The 26,896-nt window shown below is 42.5% G+C and overlaps 2 protein-coding genes across 11 annotated transcripts in view; one reads left to right on the top strand and one right to left on the bottom strand.

Annotated features, from left to right (window-relative positions):
• Positions 1–17,389, bottom strand: part of CASP8AP2 (caspase 8 associated protein 2) — a 29,732-nt gene extending 12,343 nt beyond the window's left edge. Inside the window, exons 1-8 of one of the 5 annotated variants that reach the window (XM_073336756.2) lie at positions 16,189–16,316; positions 15,298–15,431; positions 14,500–14,575; positions 12,322–12,396; positions 11,130–11,230; positions 9,825–9,899; positions 8,671–8,786; positions 1,804–4,031 (exon numbers count right to left, since the gene is read on the bottom strand). In XM_073336756.2, the coding sequence (XP_073192857.2) occupies positions 1,804–4,031; positions 8,671–8,786; positions 9,825–9,899; positions 11,130–11,230; positions 12,322–12,396; positions 14,500–14,548 (2,644 nt within the window). In that variant the 5' untranslated portion in view covers positions 14,549–14,575; positions 15,298–15,431; positions 16,189–16,316. Of the gene's footprint in view, positions 1–1,803; positions 4,032–8,670; positions 8,787–9,824; positions 9,900–11,129; positions 11,231–12,321; positions 12,397–14,499; positions 14,576–15,297; positions 15,432–16,188; positions 16,317–17,156 lie in introns of those variants that run through there. The other 4 variants (XM_073336755.2, XM_073336754.2, XM_073336752.2 and 1 more) reach the window with 4 other exon arrangements.
• A 106-nt stretch (positions 17,390–17,495) lies between these two features.
• Positions 17,496–26,896, top strand: part of MDN1 (midasin AAA ATPase 1) — a 163,263-nt gene continuing 153,862 nt past the window's right edge. For 5 of the 6 annotated variants that reach the window (XM_073336750.2, XM_073336749.2, XM_073336748.2 and 2 more), the window contains exon 1: positions 17,498–17,824. In XM_073336750.2, coding sequence (XP_073192851.2) covers positions 17,726–17,824 — 99 coding nt within the window. In that variant the 5' untranslated portion in view covers positions 17,498–17,725. Of the gene's footprint in view, positions 17,825–26,896 lie in introns of all 6 variants that reach the window. The other variant, XR_012157991.2, reaches the window with a different exon arrangement.

Below are 26,896 nucleotides of genomic sequence, written 5' to 3'. Positions count from 1 at the left end.
GGAATTTCGGAGATTCAGCTCCAATTCCCATCTTTCCCACAGACAAGTCATTTAGGGCCAAATTTTTTAAGGTATATAGGCACCTAAAGAGGAGATAGACATCTAGTAGGGTTTTCAAAAAGCATCTAGGCACCTGACTTCCATTGCAATCACTGGAGTTAGGCATTAACCTGCCTCTTTAGGCCCCTCAGTACCTTTAAAAATTTGCTCCCTTTGATCCCAGTCTCCCATCTGTAACTAGGGATATCACTAGAGGTGATCAGAAAGCGTGTGCATATTCCCCCACCCCAATGGAAAATTTTAAATTTTAGGCAAGAATTTTAATATTTTGGTTTTCTGCTGAAATACTGCAATTCTGAAATGCCGCTGTGGTGCCTTGTCCTACCAGAAAAGTCAGTCTGTAGAGGAGAATGGGAGTACATCTCCCATAATGCACCAGTCTCCTTTCTTGGAAAGAAGCCAAGGTGCATCATGGGAGATAAAGTCCAGCTGCAGATCCTAGCTCATAAGAGAGAACGGGAGCATGAGGCACCAGAACTGCAACTCCCATGAGACACTGCAGCAGCATTTCATAATAATTAAATATTTTAGTTTGTGAGCATTGTGTATTTCAACAAAAATCTAAATTTTCCACAGAAAACCAAACACTTTTTGCAAAACAATTAATTTAAACAAAACCCCAATCTTCTGTTGAAAAACAATGTTGATGGAAAACTTTCAATCAGACCTAGCCCCTTCTACTTTCTACTCTACTTGGATGTTGGAAAGCTTAGTTCACTAATGTTTGTAGAGCAGCGAGATCGTTTGCCACAGAAGTGCAAAATATTTTGGAGGGCTCAATAGTTTGGGTTACTATCAATTTTTCTATGTAAGATAGGGTTTAAATCCTTTTGAAAAACAGGTATATAGAAGCCAACAAATAAAATTATTGCTGTATATGTTGGAAGAGTTTATGCATTCATTATGGATCAAAGTTATGTTTGTCAATGGATTGTAGAAAATGAATTTTCATCAATCAATCCTAATTGAATGTATAAACTAACATAACAGATGCTTACATGAGATCCCTTCATTGGTCTGTCCATCCCTTTAATGACTATGTTTTATGTTTATGTTTACGCAATGTTGTGTGTTTATTTTGCATAAGGTTAATACAAATTCCTTCACTCCTTAACTCCAAGGTATTGTGTGTGAATCGTAAACACTGAAGTCCAATTGCCCACTGCAATCAGGCAATCATAGATTCCCCACTATAAAGTGTGCATACAAAGGGGAATATGAAAGAGAAAGCAATGGCATAGACAAAGCCATTCTCTGGGTTTAAAAATCTCAAAAAGACAATCATCTTTACTTCCCACTAATGCAGGGGTGGCTAACCTGAGCCTGAGAATTTACCAATGTACATTGCCAAAGAGCCACAGTAAAATACATCAGCAGCCCCCCATAAGCTCCCCCACCACTCACAGGGCCTCCCACCCACTGGCAGTCCAACAGATCAGGACCTCCCTCTCCCCCCCAATCAGCTGTTTCCTGGTGAAAAGGGGAGAGGAGCAAGGGCATGGCAGGCTCAGGAGAAGGTGGAGTGGGGGCAGGGCCTGTGGCAGAGCCAGGGGTTGAGCAGTGAGCACCCCCCGACACACTGGAAATTTGGTGCCTATAGCTCCAGCCCAGGAGTCACTGCCTATACAAGAAGCCGGATATTAACTTCTGAAGAGCCACAGGTTGGCCACCCCTGCACTAATGCATATTTTGGAGAGATATCTAAAATTGAAAACAAAACTAGGATAAAATATAGATGAATACCTTTGTTATAACTCTTCACAAGTCCTTTGCAAGGGCTCTCCATCCTAAGTACTTTAGCCAAGGGTCGCATTGGACTATTCAGTGGGCTGATAACCTTTGGAATGTACCTCAAGTGATTGAGATCAATGCTTAATATTGAATTATCATCAGCAGGAACTGGGTTAGTTTCTCTTGCTTTAGTTCTAGGATCTATTTTATCACTATGAGAAGATGTTACTATACTGATTTCTGGTTCTGGCAAGTTTTGCTCCAAATTACAAGTGTTTTCATCAACTACTGGTATGCCTCCATCAGCTGGTATATCCCTGTCAGTTGGCTCAGATGTAGTCACGCCCTCCTTGTAAGGTACAGTTTTCGAAACACTGTTTTCCTTGGCAGGATACTGAAAACTTTCTCCAGATGCACCATCATTGGTATCTACCACTTGCATTAATGAGTCTGACTTCATTTGTCTAATATCATCTGTGACACTATGGGACTCAAAATCATCAGAACTAATGGTCTCCAAGTCATCATAATCAATGTTCCGAGCTTCATGATTCACAGGGCTTGCTAACTCAGAAACTCTGCATGTTGTGTCTGCCTCTTCCATCTCTTGTCCAGCCTCAGGAAGGGACACAGTGTTATCATTAGTCAGTTCAGGTTGCAGTGCATCCACGGTTTTTGTCAAAGCTTCAGGCTGCAGTAGGTCTAGAGTTTCTCCCAAAGCTTCATTTTCAGTTTTCCTTTTGATCTCAGAAACAGGTGTCTCTGGTTCCAAGTCTGTTTGAACTGGAACCTGGGTTTGCTCTACTGAACCAATACTAATAGGTTGGGCAGGTGTTAACATTTCTGTATGCCCTGGGGTCTCTGCACTGCCTTCACTACTGGCTTTTTTGGAATCTGTTTCAATTCCATTATTTTGACAGAGAGGCTGTGTTTTAGCAGGAGAAAGAGTTAAATTTAGCTTTTCCATAAAGCTTAGTTTTAGATCTTTCTTTTTTGTTCCATTTTTATCATCTTTAGCCTTTCCAGCTTTGTGCTCTTTTAAACCATCTGCTACTCTGGGTGTTCCTTCTGGTTTAGATGATTTGTTTCTCTCATTTTTTGTAGCATCTGTATTCTTGGATTCTTTTGTAGTCTGGTGTGTAATTTCTTTTGTTACTTTTCTTTCATTTCTAGGATGCCTACTTTCTTCCTGGTTTTCTCTCTCTCTTTTCCTTTTTTCTTCAGTTCTGTGTCTCTCTGATTTTGAATATGTAGTTTCCCATTCATATCTGCTGCTACTTTCCTTGGAGCGTGTATGTTTGTGCTCTCTGTTGCTGGAAGTGGAAGGTGAAGATCTTGCCTCTCGGGAACGATGATCATTTGCTCCCCCATCCCTCTTGCAATCTTCATCTGTTCCTCTTCTACAGTCTTCCATGGGGAACTTATGTGATTTGTGTGGGCTCCTTGCAGTTTCATTCTTTGAATGTGGACTATTCACTCGGCAAGACCTTCTTGGTTGTTCTTGTTGCTTTTCAGTTGATTTGTTTTTCTGTTCAAAATTTCTCTCATCTTTATCACGTGTTTCAAGGTCCTGTTTGTTTATGTATTGTGACCTTTCAACCTTTTCATCACCTTGAGATTCAACTGTTTGTGATCTCTCCTTAATGGTTGTTTGTTTCTCCCAGGTAGAAATGCACCTATCAGTTCTATTTTCCACAGGTGGGCTACATTTCAGCATTTTGCTCTTACTTTCTTGCTGCAGCTCACTTTTACCAGATTTTTCTGAATATATTTGCAACTTTTGATAAGAGTCTGTGTTTCCCTGTTCACTATCTGTACTATTGCCAGTGCTCTGGTATGTATCTCTTTTGTACCTGTTGTCATTAGCCCTGCTATACTGCTCACCATTTTTCATTTCTCTTTCCTTCCTATTACCCTTATTGGAGTAGTAGTCAAAGTTTTGGAAACAGATAAGAGAACTGTCATTACAAAGCTCCTTAGGAGGATATCTGAGTAAATATGGAGAGTTTCTTCTTTCTGTGTGTGATTTTCCATCCTCCATATTGTGAGATGAATAACTGTGATGTATATCTTTGGAACAGTCAGTTTTCAATCTATGATCTGTCTTTGTATTGTCTACTAAAGAAGCAGCTCTGAATTTAGGATCTTTTGTTTTAGGTATCTTGGAGCACCTTGTGTTAGTTGATCCTGGAAGATACGTTCTAGCGTAGTTATTTCGATGACTGGAAAATTCTGATAACCTATTTGTAAACAGAGAGAAGAATCATATTAAGTCTTGGTGTTTGTTTTTTTTATAAATTTAACTAAAGCCAAAATTCTATGAACACCTTGGTTCTTTCTTAAACTGTTATGCAGTGGTACTGATTAAAGGACAGCAAAGCTCACAATACAAGGCATTTATCTTAAAATTTCTAAGTTTGCAGCTTTTATAGGTGAAATTCTATAGAGTAAGAATTGCAGCTTAAGGGTCTATGTAGCTTGATCTTTCACAATTTACAGTGAATGTTTTTCGTATTTATTTTTCTAAATTCTCAGTTTGAAGGAAGAATTGGGTAAAACTACGACATTAATAAAAAAACATTTTTAAAGTACACCTAGAATTTTAAAAGCTGACAATCAATTCACTTGGCCTCAAAAAGCAACTCATTTGAAAAAAAGACTTGTGGTGAAATATCCCAAAAACAAATGCACAAGGAACCACAAGGCAAGAAAGATAGAATTGTATATTCTACATATTAGTTTTATTATTTGAAATTACTGTTTCATTGCCAAGCAGTGAAAAAGCTATAACCATCAGCACAAGACTCAGAGGTGGTCTCAAATATAATCAGGGCTTATGCCATTCAGAATCATAAAAATCAACCACGCTAACTCAGACAGCAAACCTGCCAGTATGTAGACAGGCAGTAAGAATAGGTGTAATATGATCAAACCAATAAGCAAATAAACTATTGTGTTGAACTTGCTGCACGCAAAAGAAAACAAGTAAATTATGATAATCAAGCCTCATCAAGGCCATGTGCAACTGCTGCAAGGTCATCACGGTGGGGGGGCGAGGGGAGGGGGAAGAAGCACAGCCTATGCAAATAGTGAGGGGCATGCAAAAACTACATAGCTAGAACAGAAAAGACTCACTTTTGTGCCAGGTCCAGCATATGGCACTCCACATAAAGGGCCTGGTTAAAAACAACGCCATGTTTCTTACACTCTCGTGACTAATTCTAAATGAATGCCAGTCCATAATCCAGAAAACGAAGTAAGAGCATAGTGATAACATATAGAAGTCATACTTGTAGGTGTTTTCAGAGTCACGGATGAGATAGCTCTGATACCTACAACTTCTAAACTGAATCCAAGTATACCTTCAAAACTAAGAACAAACATGTAAGGAACTACAGGGCAAAAAAAAAAAAAAAAAAATCTCATGTCAGTCCCAAGTAGAGAAACATTATTTGCTGACCACTTAGCAGCCAAAAAATGGAATTTGCCTATGGATGAAAAAACGTGGTTGTCCCTATTTTTGGTCTTATGCTTTCCAGTCAATAAAATTTTGTTGCTGCTGTGATTGCCTAAAGCCATTTCCCTGTACTTGGAATAAAAATGAGAGAGTGTTCAAAACAAGCCTTTTTTCGTATGCCTGATTTTCATTTAGTGCTAATGTTTAATTTTGCCCTTAATTTAATACACACTAAAAAACCTACTGGTCCTTATTAGGCTGAGACTAAGTCACATTGGAGATTATGTAATAACTCATTTTAAAGTAAGTAAAAATTCTAATCCTTAGTATTATTTAGGTATTATGTTAATTAGGTTTGAAATCTAGATCTGATCAGACAGAACAGCTCACCTTTACCAGTTCAGCTTGCTACTGTTGTTAAGTGTTCACTGTGACTGCGTCCACCAAGATTTTTTAATCCTGGTCCTCTTTCACACTAATAGGGAGTAGCCTGATCTGGCTAGAAAGTATCTACACTGGGGCCATTCACCAGTATTTGCATCAAATCCTGTGGGCTTTGCTGAATACGTGTATGAGCTTGTTTTGATTATGCTAATTTTGGAAAACCTATGTTCTGACATCATAGTGCAACAATACAAGGAGAACAGTATTTCCATCAAGAGCAACAGACCCTGAAAGGCATGTATCCTGACAGTTAAAAGCATATGGGTACTTACATTTGTTGTGAACTTGATGGTATCGAAGTATTTTTTTTAATAACCCTTTTATTTCCCTCTCACTCAACCTCTATGTAAAGTGGCTTAAACAGATTAACAATCTGTATATTGTCACAATGTGCCAATTCTTCTTTATCACTAGGGCACTGTGTCTACTTAAAACATCAAAACTGAAATACATGGGTCCGATTTTTCTACAGATTTGTCTCTTAAGACCCAGAGATGTTTACTTTTTCACAAATTTGCCATTGCTATAGATAAGTTTTTGGACATAAGGGCCAAGACTTGGTTTCATTGTTTGAGTTCCAGTACATTGTATTCTATTCAGGTTCTTGTACTGTACCCATCACCACAGTATCTAAGAATATAACACTTTGTAGCTTTTTCAAAGCCTCAAACAAGGCATTTTTTCCTTATAAAGAGATTTCAGTCACAATGGTGATGAAGTCTGTCATGAAATATGTGCCCAAAATTTGTCTGTCGGGATTGCCATAAGAATGCCCGTAACACTGACTAAATCAGACCTTGACCAGTCATTTCCTACAACATATCCTAATGGGATGACAGATAGATGGGGACGACAGTGTGTTATGACCTGACTAGTAGCCTAGAGTGCATGATGGACACCTCTGAAATAGCTAATAATTGCTTCATTATCTTTTGGGGACTTATAGAAGTATAGTTTGAAAATGTTTTTCAAAATAAAGATTTTGAAAGAAAATAATAGTTTTGAGATCTAGAATGCTGAACTCAAGGTTGTGAAGAAAACAGCTAGCATGTCTCAGCCATCAATTGAAAGAACTAATAGAACAAGGCAATGTGTATTTATCAGACTGTATACTATTCAAATACATTCATGTGGACAATACCTCATGACAACTACGAATAAAGACAAACAAACATTTTTTGATTTCAGTCATAGCACTTCTGATAACCATCTCTAAAAGAACTTCATACAGTTTAGGTGCTAATGACCTCCAACACTGCAACATCTGATTATCTCACAAACAATGGTTTTATCCTCACAATACCCTTTAATAAGGTAGGGAAATTTTTATTTCCATTTTACTGATGGATAAACTGAGGCACAAATAAACTAAGGGACTTGCCTGAGGTCATAAAGGTAGTAAGTGACAGAGCTGGGAATGTAACCAGCTCTCTGGAGTCCCAGTCTTACGCTTAGCCTCAGAGTCCAAGACCCAGACAGTCAACTCTTTTCTAGTCTACACACTAGTGCTTTGAACTCCTGGCCTAGGACAGCCAGAGTATGACAAGTTGCTAATATAGACAGCCCCCTCATAACTAACAGTGGACGTAGAGCTCTTCAACATCTGGCTAGAAAGGCCAGCAAGAAGTATCCAAAAAAAAAAATCTATGGGGTTTATCAATCTGAGACTTTTAGAGTAGACTAGCTCTGGAACAAAAATATGGATGAGATAGTCTACATCAGTGGTCACCAACCTGTCGATCCGGGAGCCTCTGCCAGTTGATTGTGATCTCCAGGCCGCTAAAAGTCTGGCAGTGCAGCAGGGCTCCCCAACTGGGAATCAGCCAGTGGGAGCTGCAGGGATGGCGCTTGTGGGCATGGGCAGTGCGTGGAGACCTGCTGCCCCCCTCCCGCCAGGGGTCACAGAGACATGCCATCAGGGAGACACTTCCGGGAGTGACATGGGGCCGAGGCAGCCAGGCAGCCTGCCTGCCTGAGCCACGCTACACTGCGGGCCAGGAGCTGCCTGTGGTAAGCACGTCCCGGCCAGAGCCTGCACCTGGCACCCCCTCCTGCACTGCACTCCCCCTGCCCCAGCTCGGTGCCCCCTCCTGCACCGAACTCCCTCTCAGAGGCTGCACCCCTCACTCTTTCCTGCACCCCAACACTCTGCCCCAGCCAGGAGCACCCTCCTGCACCAAACTCCCTCCCAGAGCTTGCACCCCTCACTCCTACAGCCCAACCCCCTGCCCCAGACTCAGCCAATGCACACCCCACAGTTGAGAATGTTATACTGATTTGTGACAATCCCTAAAGGATTTTGAATCTATAAACCACAAATGACACTTAATAAAAAGTAAAATTCATAAAACATCCAGTGGATTCTATAAGATCAGATGCAGTGTGACCATATGACCCCTGCACCCAAACTCCCTCCAAGAGCTTGCACCACAATCCCCTACCCCAGGTTCAGCCCTTGAGCCCCCTCCACACGCCAAACCCCTCAGCCCCAGCCCGGTGAAAATGAGTGAAGGTGGGGGAGAGTGAGCGACAAGGGAGGGGGGAAATGGAGTGAGCGGGGCGGGGCCTCAGTGAAGGGGCAGGGTAAATCCTGGGTTGATCTTGAATTCAAGAAGTGATCTTTTGTGTAAAAAGGTTGGAGACCACTAGCCTACATTGAAACACATACAATGGGATGATTAAAGTCCCCAGTTCAAACCTGTCCCAAAGATAAGGTTAAGCATATGGTTAGGCCGTAAGAAATTCTCAATGATTCCTGGGTAGAACCCAGAGAGTTCAGATCAGCACTTCTGACAAAAAAAAAGAAAAAAAAAAAAAAAAAAAAAAAGGACTAAGATTAGCTATAGACAACCATTTACTAAACAGCGATTTTTCATGTGTTCATTTCCACTTAAAATGCATAAAAAGTTTTTAATCGAAGGCTATAAACCTATGTTCAAACAAAAAGTAAATAATAAATTAGACTTGTCTACTTGTACCTTTGGTGGAGGTTACTAATTTCCTCATCTTTGCGATTAATTTCCACTCTAGCAGTTTTGATAAGTGCTGAAATATTCTTTTTAAGTGCCTGATTTTCATTTTGTAGAATGGAGTTCTATTTAAAAAAATGCATGGAGAATTAGCTTCAAATATTTACCCTCACACATGCATTAAAACATTATTAGACACATAGGATAGCAATTAGAAAAACAGACATTCCTATTAAAAGAGACTACAAAATGTATGGCAATAGTTGTATGTAAAAGGCAGTGAATGAATGGTCTCTACACGAGTCAAAAGTCTTCATTCTTACTGATGTTCTTTGTGTTTTTGATATATTAAAAATATATATCACCAAGATGTAACCATGTTTTATACTGAGTGCCCATAGAATTGTACTGATGTAATCCACATCCTTCCTTGCTCCAGGCCTTCTACTATTTGTTGCTCTCACTGTCATTGTGTCAAGTGTACAATTTAGCTTGGAAGCTGTACAATTCTCTCCTGGCAACATTAGTCTACAGCAGGGTCTACTGGGGTTGATAGTGGGCATCAGATTGTTCTCAGTAAAGCATGACAAAATACAATTATGTAGGAACAAATTCAGAGGCATTGAGCATTTTCAGCTCTCACTGCCATCAGTGGGAGTTGAAGGTGGTTCAGCATCAGGTCTTTATTTTTTGCTTTCAATTCCCTAATCTTCAGGATTAACTACTCTGAAGGGCTGTGGAGACCCTGACAAATTATACATTAAATAGACAATATCAACAAAAGAACTGAACATCTTTCCAGAAGCAGCCATCCAGCTCGCTCTCTCTTTTTTTAAAAGTATAGAGTTAGGGTTCCTAACAGGCTAGCTTACATTATTGTGTGTCATTTTACAAACACAAGTTTATCTATCTAGTAATCTACTAAAGGCACTGTCTCATTTTGACATTTTGAATATATCCTACAGAGGCGCAACAAGTGACTGTCTTTTGCTTTAAAGATTCCTGGGAAAGTTCTTGCAGTAGATACCTACCAGAAAGATATGATGTTTAATTAGTTGTATTATCTCTTAAAGCAATATACTTTGGATGCCTTATTAGCGTATTTAAAGCAAACTGAATTCTCGTTGATAAAAGTTTTAAAGATACTCTTTAGCACACAGTACCTGTGCCTGTATTTCCTTAAAATTCTTCATCAACTCTTTAATCTGCTGCTGACATTTTCCATACTCTGCCTTCAACTGTAAAATAAAGGAGTTTTCACTTTATAGAGGATGACTATTTTGCAAAAGTTGGTTAAGTTAACGGTTCTAAGATTTGTATCTGGAAACTGTTCTTTAGTTAAGGACATAGCTGATAAAATGACATTTCTTCCCAACACCATTCTCATTTTAAAATATTAACTGGTCTAAAAAGCTGTCAGATTTAAAAAAAAAAAATCATGTTAGCTTATTTATGTGAGTGGATAAAATAACTTCCCCAGTTTGGGTGTTAAAAAAGGTATGAAAAAGCTCACTGACTTTCACATGAGCAGAGTAAACTTACATGTGCATATATGTACAACAGTAGTAAGCTAGGGAGGTACAGGGAGCCAAGCCACTAGGAGATGAAGATGAGCTTATCTGGAGTCACAAAACAAGCTTCTGCAGAAGTGGAACTTCTGATGAGTTCAAAAACTGTGCTAAGCAGCAACTCTGCATGCATTCCTTTTCTTACAACCTTTAAGAGCTATATGGGTAGAGCATGTATAGCTCTCTCTGGTTTTGTAAAGTACCAGTCCCCATCAGGGACCCTGTGGACTTTATGTAATACAGAGGACTCATATTTTAAACTAAATATAATGAAAAATGCCAAATCCCAACCTTTCCAAAAACAGTCAAGGAACAAGTTCTTGTAGAGGTAAAAAAAAATAAAGAAAGTTTTAGAGTTTCTAATTTAAGATATTTTTTGAATCATACAGAAGTTAGGAAACTTTTATAAAAATGAACATGCAATTTTCCAAACAGTCATACTTATATCACAGTTTAGCCAACTGCCTCCAAATTTTCAAAACATTTTTTTCTTTTTATTCAGGAACTACAATTCAGAGGTTTAAGGTAAAGTAGTTTAAGTTTTGCAGTTTCAAGATTAGTTTTCTGAGAAGCCCAATCACACCCTTAAGTATACAGACCATTTCTCCATAATCAGTGCAAGAGTTTTTTCATAATATAACTGGGAGGAGGACTGAAATGTCAAAGGGTATAATCTCATCATGACACTTCATATATTAACATGAGAATAGACAATGCCATAATTAGAACATAAGCCCAATTCTCTTACATAACCTTTGAAATTAAGATAAAATTGTTTAGTACATAGTTCTGTTATATTAAAGTTTTTTTTCTTCTATGATTTGACCACCAGTGTTGTTTTAAAAACAATTTTTGCAGTCTGCTAGCATGTGACATAGCTGTAATCATATTAATACACACATCATTGTAAGTTGCTTCCTTTGCAGTTCCTTCTTCAATCAGGATCTCATCAAATAGGTTTAAACAGTTTCTTGTGGGTGTAGAGTTTTGAGCAGGATTGTCTGAAATAAGAAATACTCATTAGGAAAAGGAAAAAAATATGATCAAAGTAGTTTGTGTTATGCAGTGAGCAGACTTCTGTCAGAGGAGAGGCCTTTTAAACAAGACAGTTCACATTCTTCAGTGAGAAAGTCACAACAGTAAGAAGATTCTCCCTGCCCCACTTTAATATTTGTGCTACTTTTATTTTATTTGAAAATGTAAGGGCCTAATTTGCAGTCTAATGTAAACGTAAATGAAATTTACTTTTAAAGTCTGCTTGCAAATATTTTGTTTACATTTTTTTATTGTTGTTACTGACTCATAGGACAGCTACCCTCACTGAGATGCATTTTACATGATTGGTTAATACTGTTTTCAATTAAAACAGAGAGCAAATGCATAGCAAGCCCTTTAATTTAAAAGTGCTGAGAAGGGGTAAATCTAGATGGTAGGCCAAGTTTCCAGGATTTTAAAAGTCAGTAATTAATGGATAGCCAGAACAAAGTGTATCTTGCAATGCATTCTGCATCTGGCTGGGTTCAGTCTCAGAAACATTTCGAGTAGGAGAAGATTCCTGGGGCAGAGACCAGCTACCAAGAAAGCCCAGCCTGTGACTCCTGTGAGTTACAGGTAGCAGGCAGGTCAGTCAGAAAGAGAAGGGGCAGTCTCACACTCAACCCAGTTACCAAGAATGTTCCAAAATGAAGGGCACTTAGAATATAACTGGCAAACTTTCCTCTTTGTTGTTTTATGTCCCCTTTCACGTCTTGACTCACATGCTTTAGCTCCACTGTAATGCAAAAGCATAGACCACAGACGTCAAACACTCTCCCTCATCCTATCTGTATGTTTTGTTCATCAGTCACCTCCTATTCAGGCACCTAGACTTCAAAATCTCTGTGACAGGGATGTTATTTGGCTACACAGTGCCTACCACAATGGGGCCCCAATCCTTGACTGAAATTCTTAGATGCTACCATAATACAAATAGATATTATTAACATAATTCACCCAGTCAGGCAGGTGACACTTTATTTGTGTGTAGCATCAAGAATCCTCACATAGTAGATCAAACTGAATAAGACAATGCAGCAGTTTATTGTCAACACACCTGAAACAACTGAAGTGCTGTCCAAACCATCATAAATATCCACTGAGCTCTCATCATCATCCCTAAAAGAGGAAGCTGCAAATAAAGCAAGATCAAAAGCAAAATTTTTAAACTTTTAAGCTTTACTCTTTCTATGCGAGTGTGCATTTCACAGAACTACAATTAACACTAATGTATTAACGAACAACGTTTTACATTTGTATAGCACCTATCATCACCAACTACTTTATAACTAAGCATATGTACTGCTAATGGAATTCAGCTACCTCTGGGATAACAAAAAATAGGCAAAGGCTACACACTGGTGGGAAATAGGGACATTTTGGCCAATGACACTAAGGTAAGTTTCCACTCCTATGAAAAAAAAAGTCTTTAGTGTCAATGAGGAAAAGACAGACCCTTGGTTCCCAAAGTCTTAGACAGAAGATCTACACATAAATAAATTTGTAAGCAGTAAGTCATCCATATTGAAATTTGAAACCCTAGTCCAATGGCACTTCACAGCCAAAGCTTGGACCACTCTGGAAATTAGATAAAAGCATCATAACACCAAATGATGGAAAACTACTGCTATTTTAAAAATCTCCTCATAGTACATTGATAAGAAATTTAATATAGCAATCTGTTTATGTAATCTGTGTTTCAATTCAAATAGCTTATTCATATGATTAAAGTTTACTGATACTTTAATAATATAACTAGAGCTCATTGGAAAAAGCTGGTTCATCAAGACTGAAATTTCCCATGAAAGCAAGCCCGGGGTCCCTACCAACTCACTTGGCAGGCTTTGGGGGAGCCCCACCATGTGGACTGCCTTGGGCCAGGGACTGCAGGGCTTCCAGGCTTCCTGCAGCAGAGCAGGGAGCCTGGAAGCCCTGATTCTGCAGCAAGGAGCCTAGAAGCCCTGAAAACTCTGGCTTGAGCTAGGAGTCAGGAATCACTGGGAGCCACAGCTGTCAGGGCTTTCAGGTTCCCTGCCATGCAGCTGGGAGCCTGGCAGACTTGGTTCTCAGTGTTTAAGCTCCTAGCACTGCAGCAGAGATTTTGAAAGCCCCATATGAATCTGGAGCTGTCAGGCTCCTGGCCACTGAACCAGACTCCTTGGCCAGTTGGCTCCCTGGCCTGAGCCAGACTCTTGAAGCAGCTAGCTCCACAGGCTGTGGGAGTCAGCCAGCTGGCCTGGGAGTTTGGAAGTCCTAAAATCGCAGCCGCGGGGCAATCTGCATGGCAGGGCTGCCCCACAAGTGCAGCCCCCTGGATCTCTGGCAGCTGTTGACACAATTCACACCAGTTTCACTGCAGCTATTCAATGATGGGCAGGAATGAAACTGATATAATCATGTCTATTTCACTCAGCTGCTGCTGGATATCAAGGAGTCTATTTTATTTTAGAATCACCCTGTTTCAGTGTTCCAAAAGAAATTTTTTTCCAAATCCCCCATTTCACAAGAAATTTTGAATACTGAGATTTCTTGCAAACTTGGGAAATTCTAAACATCTTTTGTTTGTCTTATTTTTCAGGTTAACAATCCCAGTCTTTTCAATGTCTTTTCATATCAGACTTCTTATGCCTCTACTCATTCTCACTGGCGTTCTTCGAACCCCTCCAATTCTGCAACGAACAGTTATTACTACTGTAGATATTGGTATGCATAGTGCACCTGAAATTTGATATCTGGTCTTGTTTGCCTTGTTTTGATTTTCTCTTGGTTGGGAAAATAATATTTACAGTATCTTGATTGCTTGTGAAAGTAAATGTACTCATGAATATACAGCAGACACAAACTAGTACACCTCCTATAATAATCCCACATAAAAAACTATTTTAAAATGGAGTTCAGGTTGAGGGAAGCAATTTAAAGGTAAGACACTACTGGGATGTTGTAGTTATCTCAAAATCTTGCATTACAAACCCAGGAAATGCAGAGTTAAGGTTACACTTAAAATCTACACATGTTAAGATACCCACACAACCTTAACTCTGGCCTGTACTGACACCATGCATTAACCACATGATTATAGCATTTTAGTACTTGCAGTACTAATTAGATTTAAATGATTTTTAAAGACACATTCTATTATTTTCACTCATCATAGTATTACTATACATATGGTGTGGAGGATTTGTCTTCATCTTGCAAAGTAAAAAATTAACAACCTATTTAATAAAGGTCTTACCACCATAAGGGATATCACACAATGTCAGTCCATCATCATCTGTTTCCATTATATTAACTCCCTACAGCTTCCCCATCTGCGTGTACAATAAAAAAGCAGAACAGTTAGATTAACCAATATTTGAAAACTATATCATGAACTAAAAGCATCTTTAAGTATCACTCACAACAGGTTTGAATGTGGCACTCATTCTTTAATGAGATCCAACAACAAGCGAAGTAGATCGAGGTGGATTTTTGATGCCAGGTTACAGAATATAGCTCTGTAGTCTGGCAAAATAAACAAGCCTTTATCATATAAATGAAGGACAACTTCATGCAGAATTACAAGTGTTCTTAAGCAAGACAAAATTATATTAACCTCTATTTTATTTAGTATTGCTAAATAATCTTCTTAGGAAAAAGCTTTCCTAGGCAGCCAGTTCAGTTTACACTGCATAAAGATAATAGGTCTACCAAGTGTATTCCTAAACCAATTAATGAAAATAATCCAATTCCACTCCTGCCTACACTTAAAAAGTAAATTCCTGTTACAGTTAAAAACCAAAGCAGCAACCTGTATGACACTGCACATTTACGTGACATTTTTCCTGCCAATGGATCCAATAGCACTTAGCCCAAGACATTGTACACCAACTGGAAATTATCATTTAATCCTTCCCACCACCATTGACATGCGACCACCGCTGAAGTGAGGGTGGCAGCCTGGTGAACATAGAATAATACAATGGGGGGGGGGGGGCAGGGAGACTAAGATATCTGGATACCAGCACAAGTAACTATGCTATGAAATCTTTACCAGGGCATACACAAAGGGCAGCATCAAGAGTCTCAGTGGGTGGAGGTGTTGCTCTCCTCTAGACTTTCTCCAGTTTGTCCACATCTCTCCTGAAGTGTGGTGCTCAGAACTGGACACAATACTCCAGTTAAGGACTTGTCAGTGTTGAACAGAGTGGCAGAATTACTTCTTCTTGCTTACACCACTACTGCTAATACATCCCAGAATAGTGTCTGCTTTTTTTTGCAACAGTATTGTACTGTTAGCTCATAGTTTGTGATCCACTATAACCCCCAGATCCTTTTCTGCAGCAATCCTTCCTAGGTAGTCATTTCCCATTTAGTAAGTTATGCCATGCCAGGGATGGCAATAGGGAAAATAGGGGTTATGCCATGCCGGGAGGTGAGGGAAGAACAGGGATTGGGTTTATGACTGGCCAGGGATGCTGTGGGCTATGCCAAGGTGGTGATGACAATGACTGGGCAATGGGGCAAGGGCAGACAGGAGCTATTCCAGGCTGGGGGAAAGGGGGCCAGCCGGGAGAGGGCATGTCAGGCTGGGGATGGGCAACAGCTGGGCAGGGGGCCATGCCAGTCGGGGCAGCTCATACTGGGTGGGGTGGCAGCAGCTAGGGAGGTGTCGCTGTGCCAGGCTGGGTGGGGAAGGTGATGGTGGGGGCTGAGCCAGGCAGGGAGTGGCCGTGGCAGCAGCGGGGGGGGGGGGATGGCGGGGTTGTTCCAGGCTAGGGCTGGTGGGGGGGCTATGCCAGGCTGGTAGCTGTAGGGGGGAGGCTGTGCCAGTCCCGAGGGGGCTATGCCGGGCGGGGGGCGGAGATTGGGTCTCTCTCTTCCAACCCCTCCCCCTGGCTGCGAGTATCCGCCTGGCGCCCCCTGTCCCGCCCCCTTCACCAACCGGTTGGCGTCTCTCCCGCGCCGCGGCAGCTTCCCAGAAACCCGGGATCCCCCCAGGGCCGCCGTTGTCGCCGCCGCCGCAGGTCCCGCAGGCCGGGCCAAGGGGAGGAGGGGCGGGATTCGGGCAACGGCCAGCCACTCAACAGGGACGCACAGCACGTAACCTTATTGACGTCACTAGTTCCCGCCTCTAGGCAAAAACAGTTGGCGCGAAAGTGAACCGTCTGAGGCGGCCCCGCCCCCAAGAGCCTGGCCTCACCCCCTCCACTCGAGCTCCACCCCCTTTCCCCTGCGCCCAGAGCTCCGCTCCCAGACCCTAGCGCTGTACTCTGCTTCCGGGGCGCCTGCCCCAGCGCCCCGCCCGCCCGGAGCCGATGTACCTGCCGGGAGGGAGGGGTAATGCCTCGCGTCCTGGGGCAATGGGCAAACGAGGAGGTTCATTTTTAAGTCTCTATTTTCACGCCGCAGCTAAAAATACAGCTGCACAATCCTCGTGCTCCGCCCGTGGGCAATACTCGGGGCGGCCAAGGGGGAGCGAAACAGCGCCGCGAACTGCCTTTGCCTGTGTTAGTGGCACTGTTTGCAGCGCTCACATGACATTATTCGTTTTTCACCACCGCCACCCCCTCCAGCGGCGTGTTGGGTACAATGAGCTGGACAAGGTCTCCGTCATGAAGCATTTGCAGCTTGAGACCCTTATTCAGTGAAATCAAATCGACTCGGTGTGGGTATAAATGGATCCCCTTGTAGGATCAGAGTCTAAAACAGGAGGCCCCGATCCTGCTGTCACTGTATCAACGTCAAAACTCCTTGAAAATATTGTCAGGCTACCAGCTTCTCATCCAGATTCCCCCACCAGGCTCCAGTGTGCCCAGGTGTCTACAGACCACCGCCAACACGCGAGGAGACAGCAACGGTGCATGCGCCGCGCCGCTAGTCAGTATCAACACACGACCATGTTCTAGTTACCTCGTCGCCCTTCTCCCCGAGCCCGACCTGTTCGCCTCATACACCTGCTGTCTCCTCGCTGCCCATGTAGCTGCAGTGTCATATCAGTAGTTCGGTGGGCACTGAGGAGCCTTGGCAGCCGGCAGGACCGAACTCTGAACGCTGAACCCGGGCAGGAACGAGCAGTAGCATCCGAGATCACAGCGAAGGGACAGGGTAAGACTCGCCCCAGCTCCCGAGGCTGTGAGTAGAACTGCACCTGCTCCCGGGGAGCCCCTTGGAAAACTACAGATCCCAGTAGGCAGCGCTCGATCTTCCCAGTGGCCGCTCGGGCTCACGGGGGAGTGATGCATGCTGGGACGCGTAGTTTTCCACCGGCCCCGCGGCTGGGGTCGCGAGGCTTCTTCCTTTCCCTCAACGGCGCTGCTTGGTGACGTTTTGCCAGAAACGGAAGCTTGTCCAGCGCGAGCTGCGCGTCTCTTCTTGCCCCCCACGTGTCGCGGTGTATCGGAGCTTCCGAAGGGAAGCGCGCCCTCCCCCTCCACGAGAGACCCCGGAGCTCGCGGCGGCGGGGGCTGTGGCGCGGGGACATGGAGGCCCTGCGGCTCCACCTAGCCGGTGCGCTGCAGCTGGTGGCGCAGCGGAACGAGAAGAGCAGCAGCGAGCTGGGCAGGTTCCTGGCCAAGCAGGTGAGCTAGTGGCCGCGCAGCGCCAGCGCAGCTCCCGGGGGCACGGGGCAGCTCCCTGGGCAGCCCTCCCACCCCGCGCCTCCCCCCGCTGCCGCCTGCTGCGTCACCCGGCTATCGCTGTGGGGCTGGGGAGGAGAACAAGGGCACCCCCTTCTTCTGAAACACCCTCACCCGTCGTCTGCTTCGCCAGAGCTGCCCTCCCCAAAGACACGACCCCTCCCGCCCTCCATCTCCCTTCGGGCAGCGTCTGCTACGGAGAGCAAAGGACAGCTGCACCCTGTGCAGGGAACACCATGCACCCCCATCGCCCCTCCGTCTTTGTTTCCTGCTGGCTCTCACCCTGCAATGCTTGTCCAGCCCTGTCTTCTCACCCAGGTGTTTCCCTAATGGGGAAAGGACAAAACACCTCTTCTACTGTTCTGCGTAGTTAGATCTTTTCTTCTTCTGGTCTCTGTAGTTGGAGCCACGGGAGCTCCCCTTCTGACATCTCTGTACTCTATCCCCATCGATAGCAAACTGTTCCTCCTTGGTTTTAACCTCCACTGTCTTCCAGGGCTGTGGAGATGAATCTGCCCTACAGTGAGAGCTAGAGGGAGCTAGGCATTGAGATACCTTTCATGCTCTGGGCCTCAGTTTCTCTGCTTCAGTTCCCTACACTTCAGGATGTATTTTTCTCTCACTCTTCTTTGTAAATATTAGAGGGAATATGGCCTAGTAAAGTAATGAGTTCTGTTCTTAGCTTTACCACTTGCTATGTGATCTGGAGAAGATCTCTGACTTCTATGTGCTGTAGTTTCTTTAGTTAAAAAGTAGGGCTACTTATCTATGTTGTGTTGATGTTGAGATCTAATTCATTTATGTCTGTGAAGCATTTGGCAGTCTTCAGTTGGAAGGTGTTGGAAGAGGAGATAAAAGTGCAAAAATTTTGTATTATAGCATCTTTCGTGACTGACGTTTCAAAGCACTTAAACGGCATATCTGTATACATAGGGCTCAAAATACACTTTCCCATTTGAGTGTTCCTGATGTCTGAGAGTGAGGGAGCCTAAACCATCAAACTTTTTCAGATGTAAACTTTCATTTCAAAATGAATTTCTCTCTGCTAAAGTTAGGAAAAACCTTCCTACTGTGAAGCAGTAATTTGCAGTCTTATTTATTTTTAGACAGTGCTATTCATTGGTGGTTACAGTTTTCTCAAGCACTAGTAGGAGCAAAGTGAAACTGATGTGCAAGGATTTAGCCAACTCTATAAGCGAACATGTATGTGGGAGATCAGATGGATGTGAGAACTGCAAACATCATTGCACATGGAACTGAGTAATTGTCCGTGACTACTGTAGGCTGTTGTCTCCTTGCTTTGCGCTGTTTATTTTTTTCACATAAGGTGTTGATGCACTTTGCTTCAAAATAGGTAATGGTAACATGACAAACCTGCCACCACCTTGCTCTGTCATGGGCTGTTTCTTCCCAGTTACTGGGCTCGACCTCACATGTTTTCAGATTTGACTTCAGTGTATCTTTATACCATTTGTACCAACAACCATGAGAGTGACTGCCTTGTTGTAACTGACCACAAAATATGGCCTTGAGTGTTCTTGAGTCAGCCGTACAAACAAGGTGCCCAGACCAATGCAGCTGAGCCATTATGAGCATGTTTTGAGTGCCGGACGTCTGTCAGCAATTAAGGATTTTGATATTAGGAATCTTGATCAACTATTTGACCCTGCAAACAGACTGAAGGCAAATGGGACTGATCGAGTTTCCTGGAATGAGGCAATGTGTTGTTCATGTCTCACAACCATACAGAAGTGTCGTTAGATATTTTGATTATCGCTTATTTTGGTGCCCTTATCATTCTGTAGGTGGTGTGGCAACTTCCCAAATGCAGAGTTCGCCTTAGACAGCATGCTCTCCAGGTATCAAGAGGAGCGTTGAGAGGAGTGGTGTTGATCTTAATAAATGGGTAGACATGCACATCTCCCTGCACCGGTTCATACAGTATTTCAGGGTTTTTTTTAGACTAATTGTGAAACTAAAGCAATTAACTGCATGAACGAAGTGATCAGTTTATAAATTGAATGTCATTAATCTAGTGAACAACTAGTGCACAAAGAAAAGGAGTACTTGTGGCACCTTAGAGACTAACAAATTTATTTGAGTTTCTAAGGTGCCACAAGTACTCCTTTTCTTTTTGCGAATACAGACCAACACGGCTGCTACTCGGAAACCTGTAACTAGTGCACAGTCATCAGCAAATAAAAGTAAAAAGTAAATAATAAGTAAAGCTGCCACTTTTGTATGAGCACAGAAGTGTTGCAGATTAAACAATTTCCATCGGTGCAGAACTGAATAAATATTCCTCTGTCAGTGTTATGAAGTGCATGCATAAGCATAGCCAAAAAAAGGATGGAAAAGAGTATGGGAGCAAGCACAGAGCCTTGTTTGGGGCCATTAGTGACAGTGGTCTGCTATCTTTCCATTTTCCATCACTCTGACCATTATCCCATTATGGAAGGACCAGATGACAGAAATAAACTTTGCACAGCATCCAAAGATGAACAGAAGTTTCCGGAGTCCCTCATGATTTACAGAATCAAAAACCTTGGCTAAGTTGATTAACACCATATGAAAGCCACAGTTTTGTTCCTGGAATTTTTCCTGGAGCTGAGGGGCTGCAAAGATCATGTGTGTAGTGCCCCATTCAGACCGAAATCCCCACTGAGACTCAAGGAAAATAGTTTCCAAAAATAGTTGTTAGGTCTATTCAGTATAACCCAGGAGCCGAAGGTAGGGAAATGCTGAGAGATGATCACCTTAAAGGTGATAGGGCAAATTGATAAAGGTGAACAATATTGACATCCTCGAAATCCTGTGACACTGACTCTTGCTCCCATATAATTTGGAAGAGCCTTGTAAGGTGCCTTGCAATATGGTAGCCAGCCTGCTTGTACAGTTCTGCTGGAATGGCATCTAGTCCAGGTGATTTCTCTTGTGACATCTGCTTGACTGTAGTCTTGTATGAGGTAGGGGCTGGTGCAGGCCCTTCTTCTAAAGGGTGTTGCGGAAGGGCATTCATTGCTTCCTCAGGGATGTCTGAAGGGTAGTTGAGAAGTGAACTGAAATGTTCCATCCATCAAGCATTTATTTTTTGTTAATTAAAAGTTGATTGCCATCCAGAGTGCGTACAAGGGTTATCCCGTTTCACCTGGGAGCATACCCAGCATGGAGACCAGGAAAAAAGCTTTTGGTGTGTTTGCGGTCTGCTATTGGTTGTAATTTTGCCACTTTGTTTTCTGCCACTGCTTTATCATTTGCTGAAGTCTGGTCTGAACCATCTGATTTGCTCAATGATATGCAGCCCTCCTAGCAGCTGAACTTTATCTGCTTTGTAGGCTTGGAGCAAAAGCATGCAGCGAGTTCAAGAGCTGACATAGTTGAGAGTCATTCTCATCAAACCAGTCCAGATATTTCCTCTTAATGAAGTCAGAAACTTCAGCTGCCAAGTTATATGTTGTAGGAAATTGACAAGACTGTCAGAATGATACATTTGGGAGCTGAATCTGACAGGCAAGAAGCAGCGGAGTCAGGTATTGAAGTTATTCATGAGGGAGAAAGACCTGAGAAATGGAAGCGGGGAAGGGTAGAGTAGCAAGAAGAGGCAGAGCAGTCCATCTCTCTCTGACTGGAGCCAGGAGGGAGAATGTATGAGAAATAGTATGAGAGAGAGAATGTCCTTCCCCTTTCCTGTAGCTTTAGGAGAAGGTGAGCTTCAATTTTATTACTCTTGCTTGCTGGAAACTGATAGAAAGATGGATTGTAGAATAGGGGCCAGTGGTAGAACCTTGGTGGATAGTAGTTAATTCTTTTGGCGAGATGAAAGGCTGTTGTGGTATTGCCAGGCTTTGGACCTTCAGCTTCCGAGAACTTAGTACCTTATATATTAGGCTGGGGTCACTCAACAGCAATCATCTCCAGCCATCCTTTCTGTTCATCATTTTAATTTGCTAAATATATTATATCTTTATGGCTTTATATACAGGATACATTCTGCTTGTATTGTTCTGCAACTTCAGTACTTTTGTTTGGCTCCCTTCTCCTCGTCTCTTTAGTGTTTCATAAATAATTGTCAAAGGGACTTGTCCAAAATCTATTTGGTACTCCTGGGGGAATTCTGTGCCACTGCACAATGCAGAATTTTGCAGAATTCCCCGTTTTCCCCCACAGTATTGGGCTGCAGAGCTGCTGGCCACCACCAGGGGCCGCTGGACTTTGCAATGCCCAGCTCTGAGTGAGCGGAGCATCCAGCCTGGCTGGGCTGGAGGCTGCACTATCTGCTTGATCCTCATTCTCCCAGGGAGAGGAGAGGGCCCGGGAGACCCAGCTCTGGCAAAGGGTAAGGAATGGCAGGGCTGCACCGCACCACGTCCCCTGGCAGGACAGTAAAGAAGCTGGGGGGAGTAAAGCCTCTTGGGGTGCTGGTGTCTGGGCTGGGGGGTATTCTGCAGCTGAGCTTTGGGGAATGGGAATGCAGGGGTCTAGGCTCTGGAGGCCCCACATAGCCTCCACCAGCACCATCCAACTGGAAATGGGTTGTCGTAGGGGTTTCTTTAACTCTCTACTCCTGGGGGAATCTTTTTTGCTGCTGACTGTATTGTTGACATACTTGTTGACAGGTATTTTGAAATAAATTACAAAAATAATTGAAACTGGAATGATTATATTGTGTTATTTTGACAACTAAAATATGCAGAATTTTGCAAAATTTTAAAATATTGTGCGCAGAATTTTTTAAATTTTGGAACAGAATTCCTGCAGGAGTAATTTGGGGAAGAGAATCCTGCTTTTGGGATTCATTTTAAAGAAGCATTTAAAGCTTCTCCCTCTGGTTGTAAGGGATTTTGCTGTTCATGCTTAAATGAGTCATATAAATAGTGTCTCAGCTAAAGAAAAATAATCATGCCAAAATTTCAACCACTCTTAATTTCCTGACCCTGCATTTCTGGGTAATGCAAGCACCCTTGTGAGGGGCAGCAATTAATTTGAGTCTAAAATGAGAGGTATTGGTGTGATTATGGGCACGTGGTATTTATTTGGACTAGATGAAATGAGTTTGGCTTAGTACAGTTTTCACTTGCGGGGGATCCATATCATGCAGCACCCACACAATTGGCACCCTTGTTGGCAACTCTGTGAGAAGCTAAGTATTGAATTGTCATGGTAACAGAATGACCCTTCTCACATTTAGAGGGATTTTTCTATCTAGAGTAGGTTCAAGAAGGGCTGGTAAGGAAAAGTAGGGGGAAGTTTTCACTGCTGCTAGTTATGCCTTATTTACTCTATGAACAGAGGATTTCCAGTTTTCAGTGGTGTCAAGGGGATATCTTTCACAAGCACTAGCCTTACCTATTAAAACTATGTCTGCACTGCACAGTCCATGCTGGCATAGCCTCCTTGTGTAGATGCAGCCTACCACCAGAAGAAGAATTTTTCTATCTGCTTGTAGGAACACCACCTCGAATGATATTAGATAGGTTGAGAGCAGCACACTTCTGTCGATAGAGCTGCATCTACGTTTTTTCCACATCTAGTGATTGATATAGCTAAGCCGATATAACTTTTAAGTGTAGACCCAGAGTTGTGCTGCATCCATGTGAGAATGTATCTTCAATTTCTGTGTTTAAAAATAATCAAACTCAATTGTTCTAGTAATGTTTACAGACACCCTGGTCCAGTAGCAATGTAAACGTGAGTTAGCATAATAGGCATTATCACCAGTATTTGGGCATCTGCCACAATAAAATACTCAGCCTGAATGTTCATACCGTATAGGAAAAGGTACTGTCACAACTAACATACATTTTCTATTGTCCTTAATGTGCAGCAAATATTTGGACTTCAAACTCTTTTGAATCAGAACGTTGCATTTTCATGGGTGCAGTCTCATATGCTGGTTTTATTAGAGAAAGTCGTTTTGGCTCCTTGTGGCAGTGTGGGGTTTTGTGGCCACAGTTCAGAAATGTGAAGGTCAAACTACAAGCAGGAGGGTAACACAACATCCTTCTTTTTTTCTCCGTCTTTCATCACTCTGTGAACTGAGCAACTTGAATTGAAAGTTCTGAGTCTTTGGGCAGTATCTCTATGCAGTTATGGCTTAAGCAGCAAGTAGGAGAGAACATTTGAGAGAGTCTTAAGGGACATCTGGGACACTAGATTCTGGTTCTCAAATTGGTTGATTCTTTGGGATTACTTTACGTTTATGCTAGTTTATCTTGCATTATGACTTTCACTTCTCAGATGTATATGAACTGAGGGATTTTTTAATAAAATAATAATTTGCAGCTCTCCATCATTTTACCAAGGAGTTATTGTCATTACTCCCTTCACAGATGGGGAAACTGAAGAACAGAGAGGTGAACTCACTCCCCCAAGGTCACCCAGCAAGCCAAAGCAGAGCAAGAATAGGCTCTATGCTTCCGGAGACCCAGTCTAGTACCCTAACAACTGGGGCAAACTGCCTCCTCCTTAAAATGTTAAGCTTTAAAACAAACAAAAAGATTTAGCTACCAGATATGCAGTCACATAACATGTAGCAAAGGCATGGTTTGTGCTCAGTGCTGAGCTCTTTCTGCCTCTCTGGCTCTGAAGAGCTGTGGTTTCTGTGAATGATTCTATTAATAAAGAAGCTTCTCCTGCAGAGGTGGAAATCCTCCATCCCTGAGATGGGTGGTTTACAACAGTCTCTTCAAACACTAGCAATCTGAAGATATTTGGTCTTTACTGGGCTTTAACAAGCCTTGTATTTACACATACCATTCAGGGTATTGCCTGGATGTAATTGCACATATTGTTTTATCTCACTCTTTTTGGCCATTTCTTGGTAGTATTTAGCTTTTTCCCATTTACCATGCAGGAGGATGTGTATGTTAGACAGGTGTGGTTCTGTCTGACTTTGTAGATGGCTCTAGCTACTACGTGTAAAGCCACTAAAACTTTAGTCACAAAAAAATTAATGATCCTTTTTTAAAAAGGATCAAATATGGTGATCTACCATGACATGCATGTTCTAACCTTCAGTACAGAAATAAAAATAACTCGCTAGATACATGTTCAGAATTGGGAGAGAAATATCTCTAACAATTTATTATATGTGTTATCATAACATCAGATTGGCTTGTGATTGCTGCTCTCTAGTGTTATGAACCTAGTCTGCCGATGCTTTCCAAATCAAACTCTACACTGGAAATAAACTTTTGATACTTAACTTGCGCACCATTCATCTTAATGCCCTTCACCTCAGGATGATATGGGATCTGTGCACAGACAGAGTGAGCAGTGTGTACATGTTCTCCTTTCATGTGGGACAACACAAACCTGCAGTTGAATCTCCAGGTCAGATGAAAGTCTAGCATTCAAATTAAATGATACAACTTAACACTGCACAAAACATTTAGAACAAGGAAATAGTGTTTTGAATAAAACCCGACAGGAGCGCCATTTGGCTGTCAATACCTCCTCGCATGAAGGCAACTGAAGATTATTTTCATCTGCCCTTGGTGCGGTTATGCTTCTTCATCCCCTGACCCTCTCCTTTTCAATACATTTGTGATTAGTTTAAATTAGGCACAAGCCTTTACAGCTAGAAAATGGCAGTTGTTGCATTTGTATCTAGCCCACAGTAGTGACCATGTTATCTGTTATCCTTGATATTAGTTTAGGTGGGACTGTTATCCTCCCCAATCTTTGTCCTCATATTAAATAGTTTATTGCCTATTAAGTTTCCTGTTCCAAGGCAGTAGAATGTACTGTTTGTTCTCTATAGCAGTGGTTCTCAAACTAGGGCTGCCGCTTGTTCAGGGAAAGCCTCTAACGGGTTGGGCCAGTTTGTTTACCTGCTGCGTCTGCAGGTTCGGCCAATCGCAGCTCCCACTGGCTGTGGTTCGCCGCTCCAGGCCAATGGGGGCTGCGGGAAGCGATGCCGGCCAAGGGATGTGCTGGCCGCCCTTCCTGGCCCGCCAGGGGCTTTTCCCTGAACAAGTGGCGGCCCTAGTTTGAGAACCACTGCTCTATAGGTTTGTCTTGATTAGGAAATGTGGTTGAGCCTAGGTCAGGCTTAGGCTGTGTCTACACTACTCACCTTACAGCTGTACCGCTGCAGCTACACCGCTGTAAAGTCTCCTGGGTAGCCGCTGTGTGCCGGTGGGTGAGAGCTCTCTTGCCAGCATAATTAAACCACCCCCAATGAGTGGCGGTAGGTATGTTGACAAAAGAGCATCTCCCACCGACACAGCGCTGTCCACACTGACACATTTGTTGGTGAAACTTGTGTTGGTCTGGAGGGTGTTTTTTTCACACCCCTGACTGACAAAAGTGCTAGTGGAGACAAAGCCTTAGTTGACACATGCTAGCTAAGCCTGACCTCTTCCAGAGGTATGTAGGTTACCACCTCAGCTTATTTTATCTGTCTTGAGCTTAGAAGGTGACGAGCTAAAGATGTTACCCTATATCTACATGAGGAAAAAGGTCAATTTCAGTCTAGCTTAGCGTAGTTTGGCTAACTTAATTTAAACTCAGCGTCTTCCTACTGTAACTCTAAGGGTAAGTCTAGACTATAGTTTGTGCTTCCATTTTAACTTGATTTAAATGATCATCAGTTAATTTAAAACAGCATATTTTTAAATGCTAACCTAGACACTCCACAGATGTTTGTTTCAGAACACAAATGTTTAAACCAAACCACACGCATTTGTGGAGTGTCTCCGATCATCTTGGCAAATATCAAATGGTGGACCTATCTTCCATGAATGTATCTAATTCTTTTTTGAGCCCAGTTGTACTTTTGACCTTCAGGACGCCCCTTGGCAATGAGCTCCACAAATTGACTACATTGAGTGAAGAAGTACTTGCTTATGTTTGTTTTTAAACCTGCTACCTATTCTGTCATCAGGTGACCCCTATTTCTTTTGTTATGTGAAGGGGTAAATAATACTTCCCTATTCACTTTCTGCATACCATTCATGATTTTGTGGATCTCTAACATATCCTCTCTTAGTCGTCTCTTCTAAGATGAACAGT

This window comes from Lepidochelys kempii, chromosome 3 (assembly GCF_965140285.1).
Source record: "Lepidochelys kempii isolate rLepKem1 chromosome 3, rLepKem1.hap1, whole genome shotgun sequence".
NCBI classification, from domain to species: domain Eukaryota; kingdom Metazoa; phylum Chordata; order Testudines; family Cheloniidae; genus Lepidochelys; species Lepidochelys kempii.
Note: the sequence above shows the minus strand (reverse complement) of the source record. Positions and strands in the feature narration are given on the sequence as shown.